The 20656-nt window shown below is 40.2% G+C and overlaps 1 protein-coding gene across 1 annotated transcript in view; it reads right to left on the bottom strand.

Moving 5' to 3' along the window:
* Abca12 (ATP binding cassette subfamily A member 12) overlaps positions 1–20656 on the bottom strand; it is a 172881-nt gene that overhangs the window by 26406 nt on the left and 125819 nt on the right. The window contains exons 29-37 of the mRNA XM_052191827.1: positions 13231–13449; positions 12019–12215; positions 11103–11263; positions 8885–9121; positions 7850–8000; positions 5336–5588; positions 4759–4845; positions 3692–3785; positions 1264–1391 (exon numbers count right to left, since the gene is read on the bottom strand). Of these exons, the coding sequence (XP_052047787.1) occupies positions 1264–1391; positions 3692–3785; positions 4759–4845; positions 5336–5588; positions 7850–8000; positions 8885–9121; positions 11103–11263; positions 12019–12215; positions 13231–13449 (1527 nt within the window). The remainder of the gene's footprint in view (positions 1–1263; positions 1392–3691; positions 3786–4758; positions 4846–5335; positions 5589–7849; positions 8001–8884; positions 9122–11102; positions 11264–12018; positions 12216–13230; positions 13450–20656) is intronic.

The following is a 20656-nucleotide window of genomic DNA, read 5'->3' as shown; positions in this document are numbered from 1 at the left end:
TGAGCGTTCTGAAAAGGAATGATAGAATCTAAGTTTTTCCTCTTTCCATCTCAAAACTCAACGTATAACGCTTAAATATTCTTTTCAGGAAATTGATACCAGAATGACCTAATTTATTATCTCTTTTCAAATTACTTAATTTCTCTTCTAAATAAAAATTTCCTAGATTTTTTTTGATGGGCTCTACTTCTTTTTCTTCTAAGATGCCTGAATGTGAGTTAGACATGTCAGTTTATGGTCTTCGTAAACAATTGACTTTAGTAATCAAGTAATGATTTCCAAAATAGACTGACTTAGATATTTACCAAATTAGATTCAACTTAAATAATAGGACAGTGCAATTTATACTGTAATAATCTCGTCATAGATGAGATGGTATAGAGATATAATTTAACACATGAATGATACCATTGCTTTTTTTTAAATGTGGATTTTTAGACTACTTTTTTCATAATAAATCCTTTTCTCTTATAATAAATTTACTTTATCCTAAAGTTATCTGACTCCATGAAACACCTGATACCCCTGAATATAGAAAATATTTGTTTCTACCCAAACCCATGTCTATGGAAAATATTTACTTGTATATCTGTAATTAGAAATGAAAAATACCATTAATAGTGGCTATGTATGAGTAGAAAAACATGTTCTTTTCTTCTTTAGCTTTTCTGTAACAACACTAGTTCACAGTGAATGTGAGCATACACTGAGAAATGACGGAGAGGCGGAGGGAAGAGGAGAGTCGGGACTGTAAGTAAACAGGCTTTGCACCCCAGCAAATGTGCGGGGTTGGGGGCGGGCATTTGACAAATGACTTCACGTGGCCTTGCCACACACAGGACATTTTCACTCACAGACACAATCTACATTTTGAGAGATTATTATTGTAACTCAGGTCAACTGCCACAAAAAAGTCATGTCTTGAAACTCTAAGATACAATCCAGTCAATAACTTGTCTACTGCTTTGAGAAAAAAAATAACATACTCAGCAATCTGTTTAAAGACCTTAAAGAGCTAGTGATTTTTAGTTTGCTCAAATGAATCTAAATTTAGATTTCCATACATAAGATTATGTACACAGAACACATTACAAAAACATATATGTTACCATATCAATGATCGGATCAATGATCAGTCAAATCAAAACAATGATCAATTTCACTATATAAAGAATTTGCAAGTATTATACTATTTCAAATTTACAAGTCTGTTACCATAATAACTGGAAATCTATTAAATATGTTATAAACAGAAGATTTTACCTTTTCTGTACAAAATGATTTGCAGTTGATATCAGATAATTTTCCATGTGTTTTCCAGTGAGGTTATAAATAACTTGGGAAGAATAAGTTCTTCTATGAGGTGGAGAATAGTTGAATTTGGGGCATTCCTGGGAAATAAAATTATCAAATTAAGTTCTTCCTGCCTGTCCTGTGTAAGTTAAATGGACAACGCCGGGGTCTCCTGATTTGCCCATTACTGCAAGGGCTGAGGTGTGATCAAACTGCCCTTTGCTTCACAGGAACTTTGGGAAAGAAGACAACTTGCCTATTTGCCAAGAAATTAAACAATTGTCACTTATGTAGAACAACTACATGCCTTTAGGACTCACCCAAAGCCAAACAAAGTACAAGTTAGCAAATACAGTATCACCTTCTGATGAGGTAAGCTCTTTTGGGAAAGTATTAGGAAACAGAAACATTTTGAATATCTTAAGAATTTACAGGAAATCTAAAAGGGATCTGCCTCAAATTAAAAACAACATGAGAGAAAACTCTTCAAAATGACCACCGTGAATTGAAAGTTCACAGCATGTTAGTTTTTGCTACCTAACCTAGGAGTAGGAATTTCACTAATATAATGGTCTACATAAAGATTTTTACATGCTAACTACATGTATATGTGTATTTACTATTTAAGAACTCATTTTAGGCTTACAGGAAAGTAGCACATAGAGCAATGAGAATTTTTGTGTTTGGCCAAACAGACTTCACTTAGAACTTATGTTTTAATTTATTTATTATTTATTATTTGGGATTTTAAGCCAGGGTTTCTAGCCCAGTCAGGCTTTAAACTTACTATGTAGCTGAGGATTTCACTGATCTTGCTTATACAAAGATTACAGGTGTAAATCCCACTTCGGAGGCTCATGGTCACACACTTATTTTTAACACTCAAGCAGAGTAACAGCCTAGCTCTTCATTGGATCCTGAAGTTCATTGCCATGACACCTAGTCTGGAGAAAGTCCAGGACAAGGCACCTCTTCCCTCCATTGCTCACTCACACCCAGCCCCACCCAGAGGCGCACAGCCCATGTGAGGTGTATCAAGTTGCAGACAGCTCTGGAATGCCAAGAGTGAAGTTCACTGACCATCCAGCAGCATCTACCTAAAGATCACATTTTGGAATGCCTTTGTCCTCCCATTTAATCAGAAGAACTTGTCTCCACGTACCCAGTATAGCTCTAAAGCTTTTTTTTTTTTTAAATCAAATTGCATTATACATATGAAAATACCACATGTATTATAAAGGCACTGCTTGATGAATTTTGACAAACTGGGCACTCCCACATAATTAGTAACTAAGAAGACAGCCCATCAGTTCAAAAGCCTTCTTCTCACACTCCCTGAAAATTGCTACTACCCCCAAAAGACCATAGATGTGGCTTTAGCCATTTATTTATTTATAAAGTTAGCACACAAAATAATGAGGGTTGTTATTGTTGTTGTTAATTTAGATGAGGGGGTAAAAACTCTAAATGGTAGGTTAGATTAACATTTAAAATCTGGAAAAGATCTTTTTTTGAACCCTAGTTCTTATAGTTAATAACAACTTTCTTGCATGGGAACTCCAAAATGGGCTCTGCTCACTGGAAATGTTTTTATTGTAGAATATTGTGCTGAGATCATAGTACAACACTGTGACATTGCTAGACTCTTCCTGCACATGAGAAGAAGTTGGTGATCCTTAGAAACCCAATAGTGACTTTTCTTCAATAAAAAATTATTTAAAAATTCTGAAATGTTTTCTCCTCTAGGATGCTTGCTGTGATACATGGGATGGATGTGTGTGATACACATGAGATGCCTCAAATGGAAATGGGATGTGTGTGATACACATGTAGTGACTCAAACAGAAATCTTGAACTTTCACAGTGAGCTTTGCTATGCTAAGAGTTAAAATGAAGATCTGCATGCATACAATAAAGATAAAACAATTATGAGATAAATTTTAGTATTTTCAGGAAATTAATGTTGATGCGAAAACCTTTCCAGGCATTACCTGGTAACACACAGAATTCCTTTCTAGACTTACAGGTGACCAGTTTCCCAGCTAACTGTCTGAGAGGCATGTTCACTACATTTCACATATGACAGTTACGGTCATTTTTGTGCTGTGAAACTCAGCTTTCCAGTTAGAACAGAATTGAAACCAAAGATTCATTCTCAGTTGGTTTCCACAAAGACCATCTTCTACCTCTGGAAATTTGTCTTGAGTCAGATTTAAAGCAGTGACCTGAAGTTCAAAGTCAATATTTTCTGAGCACCCAGGCCCATATCTTTTGAGCTACCAGCTTCCATAAAATGAAATTATACTGACTCTTTGGTAACCTAGATAGATCTTTCAAGTTTTGCTATTTATTCTCTTAGCTTTTTTTTCTACTTTACTGAAACTGAATTCTCTTTTACCTGGACATTGTCTGAACAAGAGCAAACGCCGAAGTTATCGATAGCTTCTCCACTTGTGTTCCACTTTCCCAGATCATCCTTTTTTAAACACTGACTGTAAAGAAAAAGGATCCTGAAGTTAGGTATGTGTGCATGTTCATTTAGGTGTATAGACCCCAGTATGATATTTCATAAGCTGATTATGGATTGCATTAGTGATTTTGGTTGGCATTTAGTGGAGGTGGGAATTTCAGGGAAATATCATTGACGAAGGAAAGTTGAATCAAAGTTCGGTGAATTTTCTCACTGTGTCAGGATGAGGCTGGGTGCTCCCTTTGTTCATTATCATGCTTCTCATCCTCTCTGCTGATGCACTAAAGTCAGGTTAATACATGTTATGTGCTAAATAGAAAGTTTAAATAAGCTATAATATGTATGTGTATATATATATTATTCCCTGATATGTGTTCCCTGATATATAATATGTATGTATATATATATATATACATATATATATTATATGTATACAATTGTATATGTATATAATTGTATATTATATATATACAATAATACATATATCTATTAGTCCCTATGACCCCTACTTTCTTCATCAGGGTTCAGTGGTTAAGAGAACTTACTGTTCTTGCATATGACCTGAATTTGGTTCCCAGCATCTATACTGGTGGCTCATAATCACTTGTAACTCCAGTATCAAGGGATCCAATGCACTCTCTGGCCTCTATGGACACAAGGTGTGCATGTGGTGCACACACAAGCAGGTACTCACACATACACATAGAGTAAAAAATAAACAACTCTTTAAATACAATAAAACAGGATTAGCAATATAATCCTGGTTGTAAAATATAACAATGCAAGAGATGAGCAAATGGAAGGAAACTAATGTTTGTTATTATGGTATAGTTCTGCCAAGGAAAGAGGAAAAAGAAGAGGTAAAAATCTATTGATACAGACTTTCTATCAAGTTATTATCCTTTTCCAGCAAAGTCGTGCACACATACTTTATATATTCCTGCACACACTCATGCAAACTAGAGTACTGGGAAGAAGAAAGGAGGAGAACTTACGAGTCACTAGTATTCAAACAAATGTTGTCAATGCCAGGGAAATTCCATAGAGCGGAGACCAGGCCATTGGTGCTTGGATCAAAATTCCTGCAATATCCAGGAACAAGGACACATCAGTAAGTGCATGTTCACTAATAGCACTAAGATATGAAGTATGCTATCTACAAGACTACTTTTCCATTTCCTCCTTCCCTTCCTACTTCTCTGCCTCCACACCTCTTCTCCTTTTCTCTTGGGGTGTAAACTCCAGGCCTACACAAATGCTGAATACAAATGGTGGCCCTGAGGTACACCCACCCTATAGGTGCACAAATCTATGAAAGGTGCAGGCTTTGCTACCCCGCTGTTCTCCTATGACATGAATTCAGCCATCACATGTGGTTTGCATCCACCCTTTAAGAGGAAACATCACTTTGACTTTATTCGTAGATGCATATAAATCCTCTTAAGTTATTTGTTAGGTACAGAAGAAGCCCATTTCTTTAGCAGAACTAAGTGCGGTAGCTCCCAAATTCTTTATTTTCCCCCACCGACCCTGGAATCATTGTGGAAATGATCTTGCCAGAAAGTGACTCACGCGTAGAAGGCTGTCTGTTCAGAGTTGCCATAAATGGATGGAGAGATCATGATCTCGGGGTAACTGTTGCTAGAATCTCTCAGTGTGCCAAGGCCCATGGCAGTGGCTACAAAGACGATGGGAAGAACGACCTGAGCGATGAGACCTTTCCAGTTCCTGCGGGTGTGGTGGAACCTCTTGATGAGAATAGCCATTATCTTCTTCAGTAACAGCCCAAAGCCATCCAGCTTCTCACTTCTTGTCAGGACTTTGTCTGAATAAGGACACGAGATTTAATGCAGTTCCAGGAAACCTCTGTAAATCAAGTCATAACACAACTTCACAAACTACGGGTGAATGGCGCCATGTTGCACGGTTGGAAGGAGCTTCTGTTTTGTACATTCAGACTGAAGCCTCTGCAATCCATATCTAATATTGCCCCCAAATAGGGGACCCCAATATGTGCTTCATATATAGCTGAATTCAAGCATGTTATGAAAATTGTGATTCACTAGCACCAGTTATAATACATATGTTTAGTAAGTTTACTAGGAAAAATTAAGGATTCTGAATTTTGTAGATGAGGCCTCTTCCCAATGTTTCAATGCAGACCCAATATGTAATTACTAAATTTTAACATATAGAAAATAGTCTCATCAAGACTGAATTCAAATGATATAAATAAAACATCAGCCATGTAAGAACTGGTTCCTAACATAGACTATGAGTTTCGATGTTTCAATTTCTGATATGCAATCCAATGAACTCACTTGAAGTGTAGGAAAGGAAAAAGAAAGCTTCTCCAAGATATAATTCTAATTCAACCACATATTCATTCACTGTCTTAGGAAATTAGAAATGATTATGGCTTTTCAAGACTGCACATTCAGTTTCCATACAGGAACCATTGAAAACTTGTTAAGCACCCCCTTCTTTGAAATGCTCTCCAAGGCTTAAGAAAAGCTCCATTGCCTTTGAGAGACACAGAAGCCATGGCGACCACTGCTGCTCAGTGGGGCTCTTAAGGCCAACCATTTCAGCAGCTCCCCCCCAAAAGTAGCTTCAAATAGAGCGTTCCTGTCAGAGGCCTGACACCACACTTTTTTACATGTGATCGGACAATGGTATCCGTCAGTGCTGTGTGGGTTTAAAATTCTCCATCACAAATCATGCAGCTCAAAAAATCATGATCTCCATTCAGCTGATAAGGAAAAAACTACAAAGCCGCTTAATTTAAAATGAATTCCAATTAAACAGAGAGCACATGTTTAAATGCAAACTCATATCTCTGCAACGGGGAATTGTACAAGGAGCTGAATATTTTGAGTTAATTAGTATGCTTTTCTGTTCCTTGAGAAATTGCATGTGGATGACTTACAGGTGTGTCAAAATGCAGCAAATGGGCTGCCTCAAAGATAATGTCAGAGAGGAGAACATTCTAAATGAAGAATAATTTCAAATTATGGGGAAAAGGCAGAGGCAAATAAATAGAAGCAGATGACCACTCTCCAACCAAAGCCCCAGTTCCTCGGATTCCACAGTTTTATTTCCCAACAGTTGATAAACAAGAAACTCAACTGAGGGCAGATGAGACTCTAATTCCAGAATTACACAAATATCAGAGATGATCTTTTCTAAGTTTTTGAGACAGGCAAATGTTTAATTAAAAGTTCTGTTCCTAGAGATGGTTCCCACTTTAAGCAAATGGTTGAAATGACTACTCCATAATTCATATATCATTTTACTACACACTTTCTTAAGTAAATTGTGTTTCCAGGGTAGAAATTAACTGTCAGAAGGAGACCGGGTAACAATAGAAGCTGCTTCTAAAAGAACTTAACCTCTCAATGTTATATAAAAAATGTGATTTTTTCAAACATGTCCTGTGTGAAGAGTTGAAGACAAAGCATTTTAATACAGATAATATTCTTCAGGTCTAACTTAATCAACTCATAGCCCAAGCAAAGCATTTTTTTCCCTCAAGTGAATCAGAGTTGGGAAAGCTAGAGGCTAGACCTCACCTTTCCCAGTGAGGGATGATTTTTTTTTTAAACACTACTTTATTTTGGATGATTTTGCTCCTACATATATGCCCCTAATGATAGGGTGCTCCTGACTAGATAACCGTGTCCATCCCTGCACAGCCCTGATTGCAGGAAGAGTCATCACTTGTGAAGCACACCTCTGAAATCACAGAGTTACATCCAGAGAAGCATTTCTGATGAACAGAGAACCCATCCCCCCCCATCAACTGTCAAAAGTCCTCCCCTCCTGGTTTACCTCACTTTCACTGCCAGTTCCCTTTGGAAAGTGAGAATTTGGTCTTCCATAATGAATATCTTGTGTGTGTGTGTGTGTGTGTGTGTGTGTGTGTGTGTGTGTGTGTGTTAAAGGTTGCTTGTGTGTATTGGGACTGTGAATTTAAAGAGCTCAACTTTAAAGTTGAACTCCACAAAAGGATTGAAAATCTGCACCCCTATTTTCCCCAGTTACGGCATCTATGAAAATCAAGCAAATCCTGCGCGTAGGTTTTACCATCTCTGTCGGTGAAATTGCTGCTGCTCACGGACAAGTCGTCAGGAGTTGAGGTGCCATTGGCACTGGGGTTCCCAGCTTTTCTCTGTGTCAAGTGCTCCAGACTCATGGCACCACTTTTTTGTGAATCTTTGGTCAAATTCAGGAAGACCTAGAAAGAGAGGCCAGACCACTTCATTAACATAAAAGATATGCATCTCTTAAGGACCTCAGTTTTGATTTTGAATTATTATCACACTTATTAGGACAGCTATTTCTGACTGACATTGAGAGAATATATATATACATATGTAGAAAAGATGGTCATTCTTATGTTTTAGATGAGAAGTGTTGAAAAAAAGATTTTCTTCTCAGAAATCAATCTTCTGTTAGAATGGTAGTGAGAATTTCAAGCTTTGGTGATTCTCTGATCTATTTACTTAGAAATATTTACTGTTAATTAGAAAACACCTGCACATATTTTTTCTAAGGGCAGAGAAAGTCATCTGAGCACTGATATGTAAAGTATTGGTGGTGGGGTTGGGATGGAGAGAGCTCACTCAGTATAGTCTCACGAAGGCCGGAGGGCCGTTCCTAGAAGCAGCACACAGAAGTCAGATTCACAGTGTGCACTTGTAACTGGCACTGGGAAGGTGAACATAGGCAGATCCTTGGTGCATTGTTTCAAAAAGCAAAGTGGACAGACTCTAATGTTGTCCCATGACCATGTCAGGCATGTGGTCAAAAGTGGATGTTAACTCCTGCATCTACATGCACCTCCACACATACACAAACATGGGCATACACAGGAATGTAATGTGGACAAAGTTTAGAGGCATGGCACTTTCCTATGCTCACAGTGCTGGGGTCAATGTCCAGCACTCTAAATTAAAAAAAAAAAAAGATAAAAAATGTGAATGGATGATAGATAGATAGATAGATAGATAGATAGATAGATAGATAGACGGACAGATAGATAGATAGATAGATAGATAGATAGATAGATAGATAGATAGATAGATAAATGGGGCAAGCAGTGAAGGGATGTCCACCTACCTCTTCAACAGTGGTATCTGAAATGCCATAGCAGCCAATGTTGAGTTTGCCCATGCCCCTGTCCAGTGCTCTCAGGAGTGACAGGTAAGCTCCTGAGACTTTAGTGCTAAACGGAGGGAGCACATATACAAGCTCTCCCCCAATATCCTCCTTGAGGTAGGCTTCAGGGAGGTGTGACTGGATCATTGCTGTCACGGCCACTGTGTCACAGATGGCATTTGCGTCTAGATTTGGACTCTGTGGACAAAAGGGAAAGTTACGCAAGTCTCCTGAGTCAGACCACAGGCCACCCCTCCAGCCACCCATGTCCCCACATGGAGACTTAGAAGCCACACTCCTCCCGGCTGTATTCTTCCAGCACCGCCCCCTTCCTCTCTCGGGCTTTAATGAAGCAGCAGTTTTGAGTCTCCACGGCTATGGTGCAGTATGTGATGTGCTGTGGCACATGTGCCCCTCAAGGTCTCTGTACCCAGGCAGCCAACAAGACCCGCTCTCTCACTAGCTCCAGCCCATGGCTTAATTGACACTTCCCACTCCTGCTTTATTTCTGTCTACGTTTATAGAAATAAATATTCTATGTAATTTATCAATGACTAATTGATAGTGTGTTACATATTGAGCATAACGTATGAAATTTCACATTTCATCAAGCCCAAAGTTCACACAGCCAGAACATAGAGTTTATATTATGAATTCACTGATGCAGCTCCAGTGCCTAGAATAATGATTGGGTGCATCATTCAGCACAATATCCTTTGATATATGAATTTCTAAATATAATGATAAATTATGGTTATTTTGTTTTTGAAACTCAAGGATAATTTTGCTAGGGTTTAAAAAAAATATAGTAGAGATAAGATGAAAATCCCAACAGCCACTAGGAGGGGAATGGAGAAACAGCCATGCCTTTTCAGTTAACCAATAGGGTAGAAATAGACATCTTATTAAGGAGGAAAATTTTATTAAAATGACTCCTAAAGTCTTATCGCTATACCCATAGAGCAGTGCATGTCACAAGTCTCTTCTGAGAAGCTTCTTGCAGTAGATGATAATTAATACCAATATCATCACTTGATCAATATGCAGAGAATAAGAGACTACAGAGTATTTCATCCGTGTAATATACATATACCTTCCATGAAACAGTTCGGGGAATTTCAAGGAAGAAGGAGCAGAAAGATCTTAAGAGCCAGTGCTAGCGGGTGACTTCAAGGAAACTGTTTTCTGGACACAACAGGCCAGTTGCACTTACAAATGCACAGTGGTAGGCACAATATGCATAAGACCTACTCTAGATCCAGCCAGACACAGTGGCAACATGGAGTTGGGGAGATGAGTACAGCATCCTATCATTAGCTGGGAAAAGCAAATTTTATTCTCTGTTGGGAGAGAGTAAGTTTTATTTAACGAGGTGACCACTATCACATTGACCCCATTCACGGCAGGTCCCTGCTCTTGAGAATGCTTGGACAATGCAAACTGGACCTGGCTAGGATAGGTGTGGGGAAGAGGAAGCTAATGCTGGGTGAGTAGGGAAAGGAAAGAAGGACAGAGGGAGCATGGGGGTAGTCTAGGAGTGAGTGCGATCCAACTACACAGTATAAAATTTCCCCAAAATTAATAAAAATATTATTCATAGAAATAGGAAATAGTACTCATAGAGTGGAAGGGGGTAGGGTATCTAACAAAAGAGCCTGGCCCCAAAGCCTAAGTTACTTTGTATATTTTGGGAGTCATGCCAAGATAACTTAGATATGGAGTTGCGCAGAAGAGTCACAGTTTCAAGTCTACAGTTTAACACTTGGCATAGCAGAGGGAAGACAGGACTTCTTATGTGCTTTTCATCTGCTTTCTCTAAGCCAGAGAATTAAAATTTCTCTGCAGAGGCTGAAATGTTAGAGAATCAAACAAACAAAAAAAAATGCTGTCAGTCCCTCAGTAACCTTTAGAAAGACATCATTTTGTACAGTGCCCACCACGTGGGAAATTACCAACAGCTTAGTACATTTGCAGGTCTAACACAGATCTACATCAGATGCTCTCAGAAGGGAGCAAAAATCTGAGGTTCTTAAGCAACGCACTTGCTTAGATTTAAGAAGCACATAAGATTGCACACTGATGCATCTTAGCAATAAGTTAAGCTGGAGAGACTCTGTCTTCACTTTATAGAAATGTTTACCTCATTACCCCATGACACAGGGTGCTTTCTCATACAAACCTTCTTCTTGGTGAGTGTGAGGTGGTAGCCATCCCCAAAGGCTTCCTTGAGGTAAAACGGTGATCCACAGCACCGGAGCCCACCCTGTTCCAGGAAGGCGATGCGGTCACTCAGCACTTCAGCCTCATCCAGGTGGTGTGTCGACAGAATGATTGTTCTTGCTTGAAAATACAGTCAAGAACAATGGAGAATGAAAAATGAGGATACAAGGCCCCCACAGAACAGAATTAGTAAGAGTACATCCTGGGTTTTCTGAGGACAAGAGTGGTGTTAATTAAGGTGTGTGAACCTCCATAGCGATCAAAGAGAAATTCAGAAAACTTCTATTAAGTATATAGGAGGGGGTCTTATATGTAATTTAGGAGCAAGCAGTTGCTAATCAAGCTCTACAGCTAATATCCTTCATTTTCTGTGGGCATCAGCTACTTTTTTCTCACTTGTCAGAGTTTTACCTCTGTTGTTTCAGAGTGTTCTTTCTCCCTCTCTCCCTCTTGCTCTCTCTCCTTCCTTCACTATTAAAAAAAAATGGTAATCTAAAAGACTTTTTGAATATTCCTCTCTGATTAATCCACTCCAGTCTGATTACTTCTCTGCTTCACATCCTGTTAGCACTTATTTGGTGTGTTTTTGGTTTATTTTTATTTGTGTATGTTTGGTATCTCTAATTAGATTCCACGCTTCTCTAGACAGACTCCTGTAGGCTCCCAATAAGGCTCGATAAGGTTAACTCACAGTGAGGGCTGGACATGTATTAACCAATTGACCCAGAAATTTCACAGAGAAATCTTTGGGAAAAAAGATCTCACCTCAGATATTTCTAGGGTGCTATACACAGAACACTTCAACTTGACTTTTGGGGAGCCCTGAGGGCAGAGTTATGACTGTCCCAGAGAGAAGTTATGAAAATTACTCGTACCAGTTTTGTTCTTAGAAATGACATCCCATATGCTTCGGCGAGAACATGGGTCAACTCCGGTGGATGGCTCGTCCAGAATCACTACCCTCGACCCACCAATGAGAGCTATGGATATGGACAGCTTTCTCTTCATTCCCCCTGACAACGTTCCAACTCTCTTATGGCGATGACTGTACAGTCCAGTGTCCTTCAAAGTCCTGCAAGAAAAAAATAATGAATGGTGCTATTGTGTTCATAATCAATGAATACATCTTCAATGAGGTGCAATACAGTTCTGAAAACATGAAATCATTTATTGTCGTTTATCATCTAATTATTGTCATAAAGATAATTACTAAGAAAAACCACAAGAGAATATATAGTCCACTTGTTTGACAAATGGTTAGAGCATTGAACTTTTTGTGCCAGATTATGTCATAGAAAAAAAGCAATGAATAGAAAAAAAATCTTTTTTTATAAAGAGATTGTTTGCACATGTGTGCAGAAGGTGAAAAAGTCTAATGATTAACATAATCTCAAGAACATTTATAATATAACAATAATCAGCACACAATTAATAAAATAAAAAGTCAGATGAGCAATGAGTGGAAAGTGTTCATTTGACCTGGAGTCTCCAAATGGCTCTCAGGAAGTGTGTGGCAAGTTAAGAAGAACAAACAAAGATTTGTGGTGGAAGTCGGTTGTGGATAGTCAAGTCTATGAGTAGACTTATATTCACGGAACAGAGTAAATGGAGAACATGGAAGAACATAATCAGATGTGGGATGGATGACAGGTCACATATGGTCTGGTCGGTCTTGCTCATGACATTATAGGATGTCATACTAAGTGTGGCAAGAGCCACTTAACAAGATGCAGGAATGATGTGATCTGATTTGCAGTTGACAAAGCTCACGCTGACAGCTCATTGATAAGAATCCATGACTGGGGGAGAGTAGTAGCTGGAAGTCCATTTACAAGGCTATGAGGTATAGTACCCAGGCAGAAATGAAAACAAGACGTTTGTGGTGACATCTAAGACATCGGGCAGAGTTGAACAGTGTGCGTATAACTGTCTGGAGAGGATAATAATGTTAAATGTGTATGTTACCAGAGAGGTAGGAAACAAAGCAAAATGCTTGTGAGAACGTTTCTCATTGTTATTGCTGCCAGAGCTTGACCAGTGTGATATATGTCCTTGAGAGATCTTAACCAATTTCTGGATTACCTCACCTTTTAACCTCCTCGTGGAGCTGCTTTTTGGTCCAGTGAGGGACTTTGATGGAGCCATATAAGAGAAGGTGCTCCTTGGTGGTGAGGTAACTGAACAAGACGTCATGTTGCATGCAGACCCCCATGTTTTTCCGAACTGTATTCAGGTCTGTCTTGATATCTTTTCCATATACAAAAATGGTACCCGCTGTGGCACCAAACAGCCCAGTCAGCATGGAGCTGGAAATGAGAATGTGATAAATTAGGTATGGACCAATCACTCAAGCTAGACCGTGGTACAAAGTATAATGCATATGATGGCAAAGGGGTGGTGGTGGTGCAATGCATCTCTTTAAGTGAAGTCAAGCTGGGAAAGAAAAGACATTAAGACGAAATGAAAAACTGACTTTTAAGCTTTAATTGTTTACGGTGTTGTGTGAACTACATAGTGGTGGTGGTGGTGGTGGTAATAATGTTAAAGCTGAGGGTGCTTTCCAGTTGAAGCTACACTCTCTCCTTGAACATACTGTGTTTCCTTGGAATCATATTTATATACTGGTAAATCTCCAATTTATGACTCTGGGCTAGATCCTATCACTTACACCCAAATATGTGCTATGAATTCAACAGACGATGCTGCATCCTCATAAGATGTCTTACAAGGTCCTCCAACTAACTATGTTCTACCTACAATACTACATTGTTTTGCTTCTATCATTCTCTGATCAATTAATAAATTAATATACTGTTTGCAGAAAACTATATTTCCTTTCCTTTCTTGGGGGGGTGGAAAGGCTTCAAAATATTTTTTTTCTTTTTGAAATGGAGTCCAGAAATTAACATGCTAATTTAATGTATCAAATCCATTTTAAAAAAAAAACAACATTAAGCCAGGCATAGTGCAATGTGCCTCCAGTCTAGCTACTTTGGAGATAAAACTATTTCAGATGGGCGGCGGCGGCGGCGGCGGTAGCAGTGGCTGCTCCAGCTGAAGGGCCATCAGCAGTGGAACCAAGGCGACACAGGGTCCAGTTAGGCCCTGCGCCCACGACCACTGACCTTCGCTGACCAGCCGGGCGGCAAGCAACTGCGGTTCTGCGGAGCCTTTCGCTGCACGGAAGCCACTTCAGAACTCGGCTGCCCGCCAGTCAGGAGAGACTCACCGCCATCTTGATCCCGGGCTCCAGAGATCAGTCAGACTGAGGTACACAAACATAATCCTAGGCCCAACACCGCAGGGGTCTGAGCCAGACGGGCGTTGGCCTGCACCCAGGCCCTGGGCTGTTCGAGTGGCCATCGGGGCGCCAACCCAGCCAGGAGTTTTTTTTTTGCCCCGGCCGGTGCACGCGCCGCCATTTTGCCTACAGGAGCCAGAGTGCTCGGGAGGGCAAAGACTGCTAACAAGCGTAGCCTGAGGCTAACAAAACGGGGGTCTAGGCCCCAAAAGGCACAGGACTGACCCCAAAAACTGGGCGGCTTGGTGGGCCATCTGTGTGTCAACCAGCCCAGGAGGTTATTAGCACAACAGACTCTCCCGGTGCTTTCGCGGAGCGCGGACGCGCACGCCCGCCATCCGGGTCACCTGGCGGACCCAAATAACAGACATAGCCCTAGGGGAACTTTGCTCGGACCTTGGCCTCCCAGGCGTTTGCCTGGACTCAGGGCCCAGGCGACAAGGCTAACCTAGTGTGCGCCAGCCCGGTTGGGGAAATCGGCTGCCCAGCGGAGTGAGCGGAGCACAGGGGAGGTCACAGCAACATTCACCTTCGGAGCTCCCTGGGGGTGCACACGGGTTCCACCTGGTCCACAGACACAATCTGGGGCAAGGCCTCAGGCAGAAGCCCCCAGCTCAAATCTCTCCGCTTCAGATCAGCCTGGGTGGCCGCCACATCTCCAGGTCCCTCAAGAGGCTAGTGGGGACTTCCGGGCGGCCAGCTGGGAAAAGTCGGTGTGCTCCGATAAATCCTGCGGGCCCCAGCGGGAGCCTTCAGGTGCCTGCTTTGGGATCTGAACAGCCTGGAAAACAGCACCCTGTCTATAGGCAGTGCAGAGTGTAAGCTGTGCACCAGAGGCCAACGGGGAAGGGGCAGCTTGCACTGGTGAGTCCAGCACTGACAAGACCAAGTAACACCAGTGAGAGCTAGATGGCAAAAGGCAAACGCAGAAACGTCACTAACAGAAATCAAGGCAATATGGCAACATCTGAACCAAATTCTCCTCTACCAGCAAGTCCTGGATACCCCATCACACCAGTAAAACAAGATTTGGATTTAAAATCACTGGTCATGATGCTGGTACAGGAACACATGAAGGTCATTGAGGAGAAAATGGATCAAAAGTTAGAAGCCCTTGCAAGGGAAACACAAAAATCATTGAAAGAAATCCAGGAGAATACAAAAGCCAACAAGGAGGAAATGCAAAAAACACTTAAAGAAATACAGGAGAACTTTGCTCAACAGGCTGAGGTCATGAAAGACGAAACACAAAAATCTCTTAAAGAAATACAGGAGAACTTTGGTCAACAGGCTGAGCTCATGAAAGAGGAAACACAAAAATCTCTTAAAGAATTACAGGAAAACACAAACATGCAAGGGAAGGAGCTAAGCAAAACCATCCAGGATCTAAAATCAGAAGTAGAAACAACTAAGAAAACTCAAAGGGAGACAACTTTGGAGATAGAAAGCCTTGGGAAGAAATCAGGGGACAGAGATGCAAATATCAACAACAGAATACAAGAGATAGAAGAAAGAATCTCAGATGCTGAAGATTCCATAGAAACCATGGACTCAACAGTTAAAGAAAATGCAAAGTGCAAAAAGCTTGTAACCCAAAATATCCAGGAAATCCAGGACACAATGAGAAGACCAAACCTAAGGATTATAGGCATAGATGAGAGTGAAGATTTACAACTTAAAGGGCCAGCAAATATCTTCAATAAAATTATGGAAGAAAACTTCCCTAACCTAAAGAGAGAGATGCCCATGAATATACAAGAAGCCTACAGAACTCCAAACAGACTGGACCAGAACAGAAATACTTCCCGTCACATAATAATCAAAACACCAAATGTTCTAAACAAAGAAAGAATACTAAAGGCAGTAAGAGAAAAAGGCCAAGTAACATATAAAGGAAGACCTATCAGAATCACAGCAGACTTTTCACCTGAGACTATGAAGGCTAGAAGGTCCTGGGCAGATCTCATGCAGACTCTAAGAGAACACAAATGCCAACCAAAACTACTATATCCAGCAAAACTCTCAATCACCATAGATGGAGAAACTAAGATATTTCACGACAAAACCAAGTTCACCCAATATCTATCCACAAACCCAGCCCTAAAAAGGATAATAGGAGGACAACACCAATACAAGGAGGGAAACTCCACCCTGAAAAAAGCAAGATAGTAACCTTTCATCAAACCCAAATAAGTTAAGCAATCAAATTTAAAAAATAACGTCAAAAATGATAGGAAGTAACAATCACTATTCCTTAATATCTCTTAACATCAATGGACTCAATGCCCCAATAAAAAGACACAGACTAACTGACTGGATACGTAAACAGGACCCTACATTTTGCTGCTTACAGGAAACACACCTAAGGGTCAAAGACAAACACTACCTTAGAGTAAAAGGCTGGAAGACAATTTTACAAGCAAATGGTCTCAGGAAACAAGCTGGAGTAGCCATTTTAATATCAGATAAAATTGACTTTCAACCCAAAGTCATCAAAAGAGACTCTGAGGGACACTTCTTGCTGGTCAAAGGAAAATTACAACAAGAAGAACTCTCAATCCTGAACATCTATGCTCCAAATGCAAGGGCACCCTCTTTCATAAAAGAAACTTTATTAAAACTCAAAGCACACATTGCACCTAACACAATAATTGTTGGTGACTTCAACACTGCACTTTCCTCAATGGACCGATCAGGAAAACAGAAACTAAACAAGGACACAATGAAACTAATTGAAGCTTTGGACCAATTAGATTTAACTGATATATATAGAACATTCTATCCTAAAACAAAAGAATATACCTTTTTTTCAGCACCTCATGGTACCTTCTCCAAAATCGACCATATAATTGGTCACAAGACAGACCTCAACAAATATAAAAAGATAGAACTAATCCCATGCCTCCTATCTGATCACTATGGAATAAAAGTGGTCTTCAATAGCAACAGAAACAACAGAAAACCCACAAACACGTGGAGATTGAACAATACTCTACTCAATGACACCTTGGTCAAGGAAGAAATAAAGAAAGAAATTAAAGACTTTTTAGAACACAATGAAAATGAAAACACAACATACCCAAATCTATGGGACACAATGAAAGCAGTGCTAAGAGGAAAACTCATAGCCCTGAGTGCCTCCAAAAAGAAAATGGAGAGAGCATACATTACCAACTTAATGACACACCTGAAAGCCCTAGAACAAAAAGAAGCTATTTCACCCAGGAGGAGTAGAAGGCAGGAAATCATCAAACTCAGGGCCGAAATCAATCAAGTAGAAACAAAGAGAACCATACAAAAAATCAACAAAACTAGGAGCTGGTTCTTTGAGAAAATCAACAAGATAGATAAACCCTTAGCCAGACTGACCAAAGGGCACAGAGAAAGTATCCAAATTAACAAACTTAGAAATGAAAAGGGAGACATAACAACGGAAACTGAGGAAATCCAAAAAATCATCAGATCCTACTACAAGAGCCTGTACTCAACACAACTGGAGAATCTGGAGGAAATGGACAATTTCCTTGACAGATACCAAATACCAAAATTAAATCAGGACCAACTAGACCATCTAAACAGTCCCATAAAGCCTAAAGAAATAGAAGGAGTCATAGAAAGTCTTCCAACCAAAAAAAGCACAGGACCAGATGGTTTCAGTGCAGAATTCTACCAGACCTTCAAAGAAGAGTTAACACCAATACTCTTCAAACTATTCCACAAAATAGAAACAGAAGGAACACTACCCAATTCCTTCTACGAAGCCACAATTACGCTGATACCAAAGCCACACAAAGATCCAACAAAGAAAGAGAACTTCAGACCAATTTCCCTTATGAACATCGATGCAAAAATACTCAACAAAATTCTTGCCAACCGAATCCAAGAACACATCAAAACGATCATCCACCATGATCAAGTAGGCTTTATCCCGGGAATGCAGGGTTGGTTCAATATACGGAAATCCATCAATACAATCCACTACATAAACAAACTCAAAGAACAAAATCATATGGTCATTTCATTGGATGCTGAAAAAGCATTTGACAAAATTCAGCATCCTTTCATGCTTAAAGTCTTGGAGAGAACAGGAATTCAAGGCCCATACCTAAACATAGTAAAAGCAATATACAGCAAACCGGTAGCCAGCATCAAACTAAACGGAGAGAAACTTGAAGCAATCCCACTGAAATCAGGGACCAGACAAGGCTGCCCCCTTTCTCCTTATCTTTTCAATATTGTACTTGAGGTACTAGCTCGGGCAATTCGACAACATAAGGAGGTCAAAGGGATACAAATTGGAAAGGAGGAAGTCAAACTATCATTATTTGCAGACGACATGATCGTCTACCTAAGTGACCCAAAGAACTCCACTAGAGAGCTCCTACAGCTGATAAACAACTTCAGCAAAGTGGCAGGTTACAAAATCAACTCAAGCAAATCAGTGGCCTTCCTATACTCAAAGGATAAGCAGGCTGAGAAAGAAATTAGGGAAATGACCCCCTTCACAATAGCCACAAACAGTATAAAGTATCTTGGGGTGACTCTTACCAAACATGCGAAAGATCTGTATGGCAAGAACTTCAAGACTCTGAAGAAGGAAATGGAAGAAGACCTCAAAAAATGGGAAAACCTCCCATGCTCATGGATCGGTAGAATCAATATAGTTAAAATGGCCATTTTGCCTAAAGCACTATACAGATTCAATGCAATACCCATCAAAATCCCAACTCAATTCTTCACAGAGTTAGAAAGAGCAATTATCAAATTCATCTGGAACAACAAAAAACCCAGGATAGCTAAAACTATTCTCAGCAACAAAAGAAAATCTGGGGGAATCAGTATCCCTGACCTCAAGCAATACTACAGAGCAATAGTGTTAAAAACTGCATGGTATTGGTACAGTGACAGGCAGGAGGATCAATGGAACAGGATTGAAGATCCAGAAATGAACCCACACACCTATGGCCACTTGATCCTCGACAAAGAGGCTGAAAACATCCAATGGAAAAAAGATAGCCTTTTCAACAAATGGTGCTGGTTCAACTGGAGGTCAGCATGCAGAAGAATGCGAATTGATCCATCCTTGTCTCCTTGTACTAAGCTCAAATCCAAATGGATCAAGGACCTCCACATAAAGCCAGACACTCTGAAGCTAATAGAAAAGAAACTGGGGAAGACCCTTGAGGACATCGGTACAGGGAGAAAGTTTCTGAACAGAACACCAATAGCGTATGCTCTAAGAGCAAGAATTGACAAATGGGACCTCATAAGGTTACAGAGTTTCTGTAAGGCAAAGGACACCATCAAGAGGACAGATCGGCAACCAACAAATTGGGAAAAGATCTTCACCAATCCTACATCAGATAGAGGGCTAATATCCAATATATATAAAGAACTCAAGAAGTTAGACTCCAGAAAACCGAACAACCCTATTAAAAAATGGGGTACAGAGTTAAACAAAGAATTCTCACCTGAAGAACTTCGGATGGCGGAGAAGCATCTTAAAAAATGCTCCACTTCATTAGTCATTAGGGAAATGCAAATCAAAACAACCCTAAGATTTCATCTTACACCAGTCAGAATGGCTAAGATTAAAAATTCAGGAGACAGCAGGTGTTGGAGAGGGTGCGGAGAAAGAGGAACACTCCTCCACTGCTGGTGGGGTTGCAAATTGGTACAACCACTCTGGAAAGCAGTCTGGCGGTTCCTCCGAAAACTGGGCACCTCACTTCCAGAAGATCCTGCTATACCACTCCTGGGCATATACCCAGAGGATTCCCCACCATGTAATAAGGATACATGCTCTACTATGTTCATAGCAGCCCTATTTATAATTGCCAGATGCTGGAAAGAACACAGGTATCCCTCAACAGAAGAGTGGATACAAAAAATGTGGTATATCTACACAATGGAGTACTATTCAGCCATTAGAAACAATGAATTCATGAAATTCTTAGGCAAATGGATGGAGCTAGAGAACATCATACTAAGTGAGTTAACCCAGACTCAAAAGGTGAATCATGGTATGCACTCACTAATAAGTGGTTATTAACCTAGAAAACTGGAATACCCAAAACATAATCCACACATCAAATGAGATACAAGAAGAAAGCAGGAGTGGTCCCTGGCTCTGGAAAGACTCAGTGAAACAGTATTTGGCAAAACCAGAACGGGGAACTGGGAAGGGGTGGGAGGGAGGACAGGGGAAGAGA

Source organism: Apodemus sylvaticus, chromosome 9 (genome assembly GCF_947179515.1).
Source record: "Apodemus sylvaticus chromosome 9, mApoSyl1.1, whole genome shotgun sequence".
Taxonomy (NCBI): Eukaryota; Metazoa; Chordata; class Mammalia; order Rodentia; family Muridae; genus Apodemus; species Apodemus sylvaticus.
The sequence above is the reverse complement of the archived record's forward strand: the minus strand, read 5'-3'. Positions and strand labels throughout refer to the sequence as shown.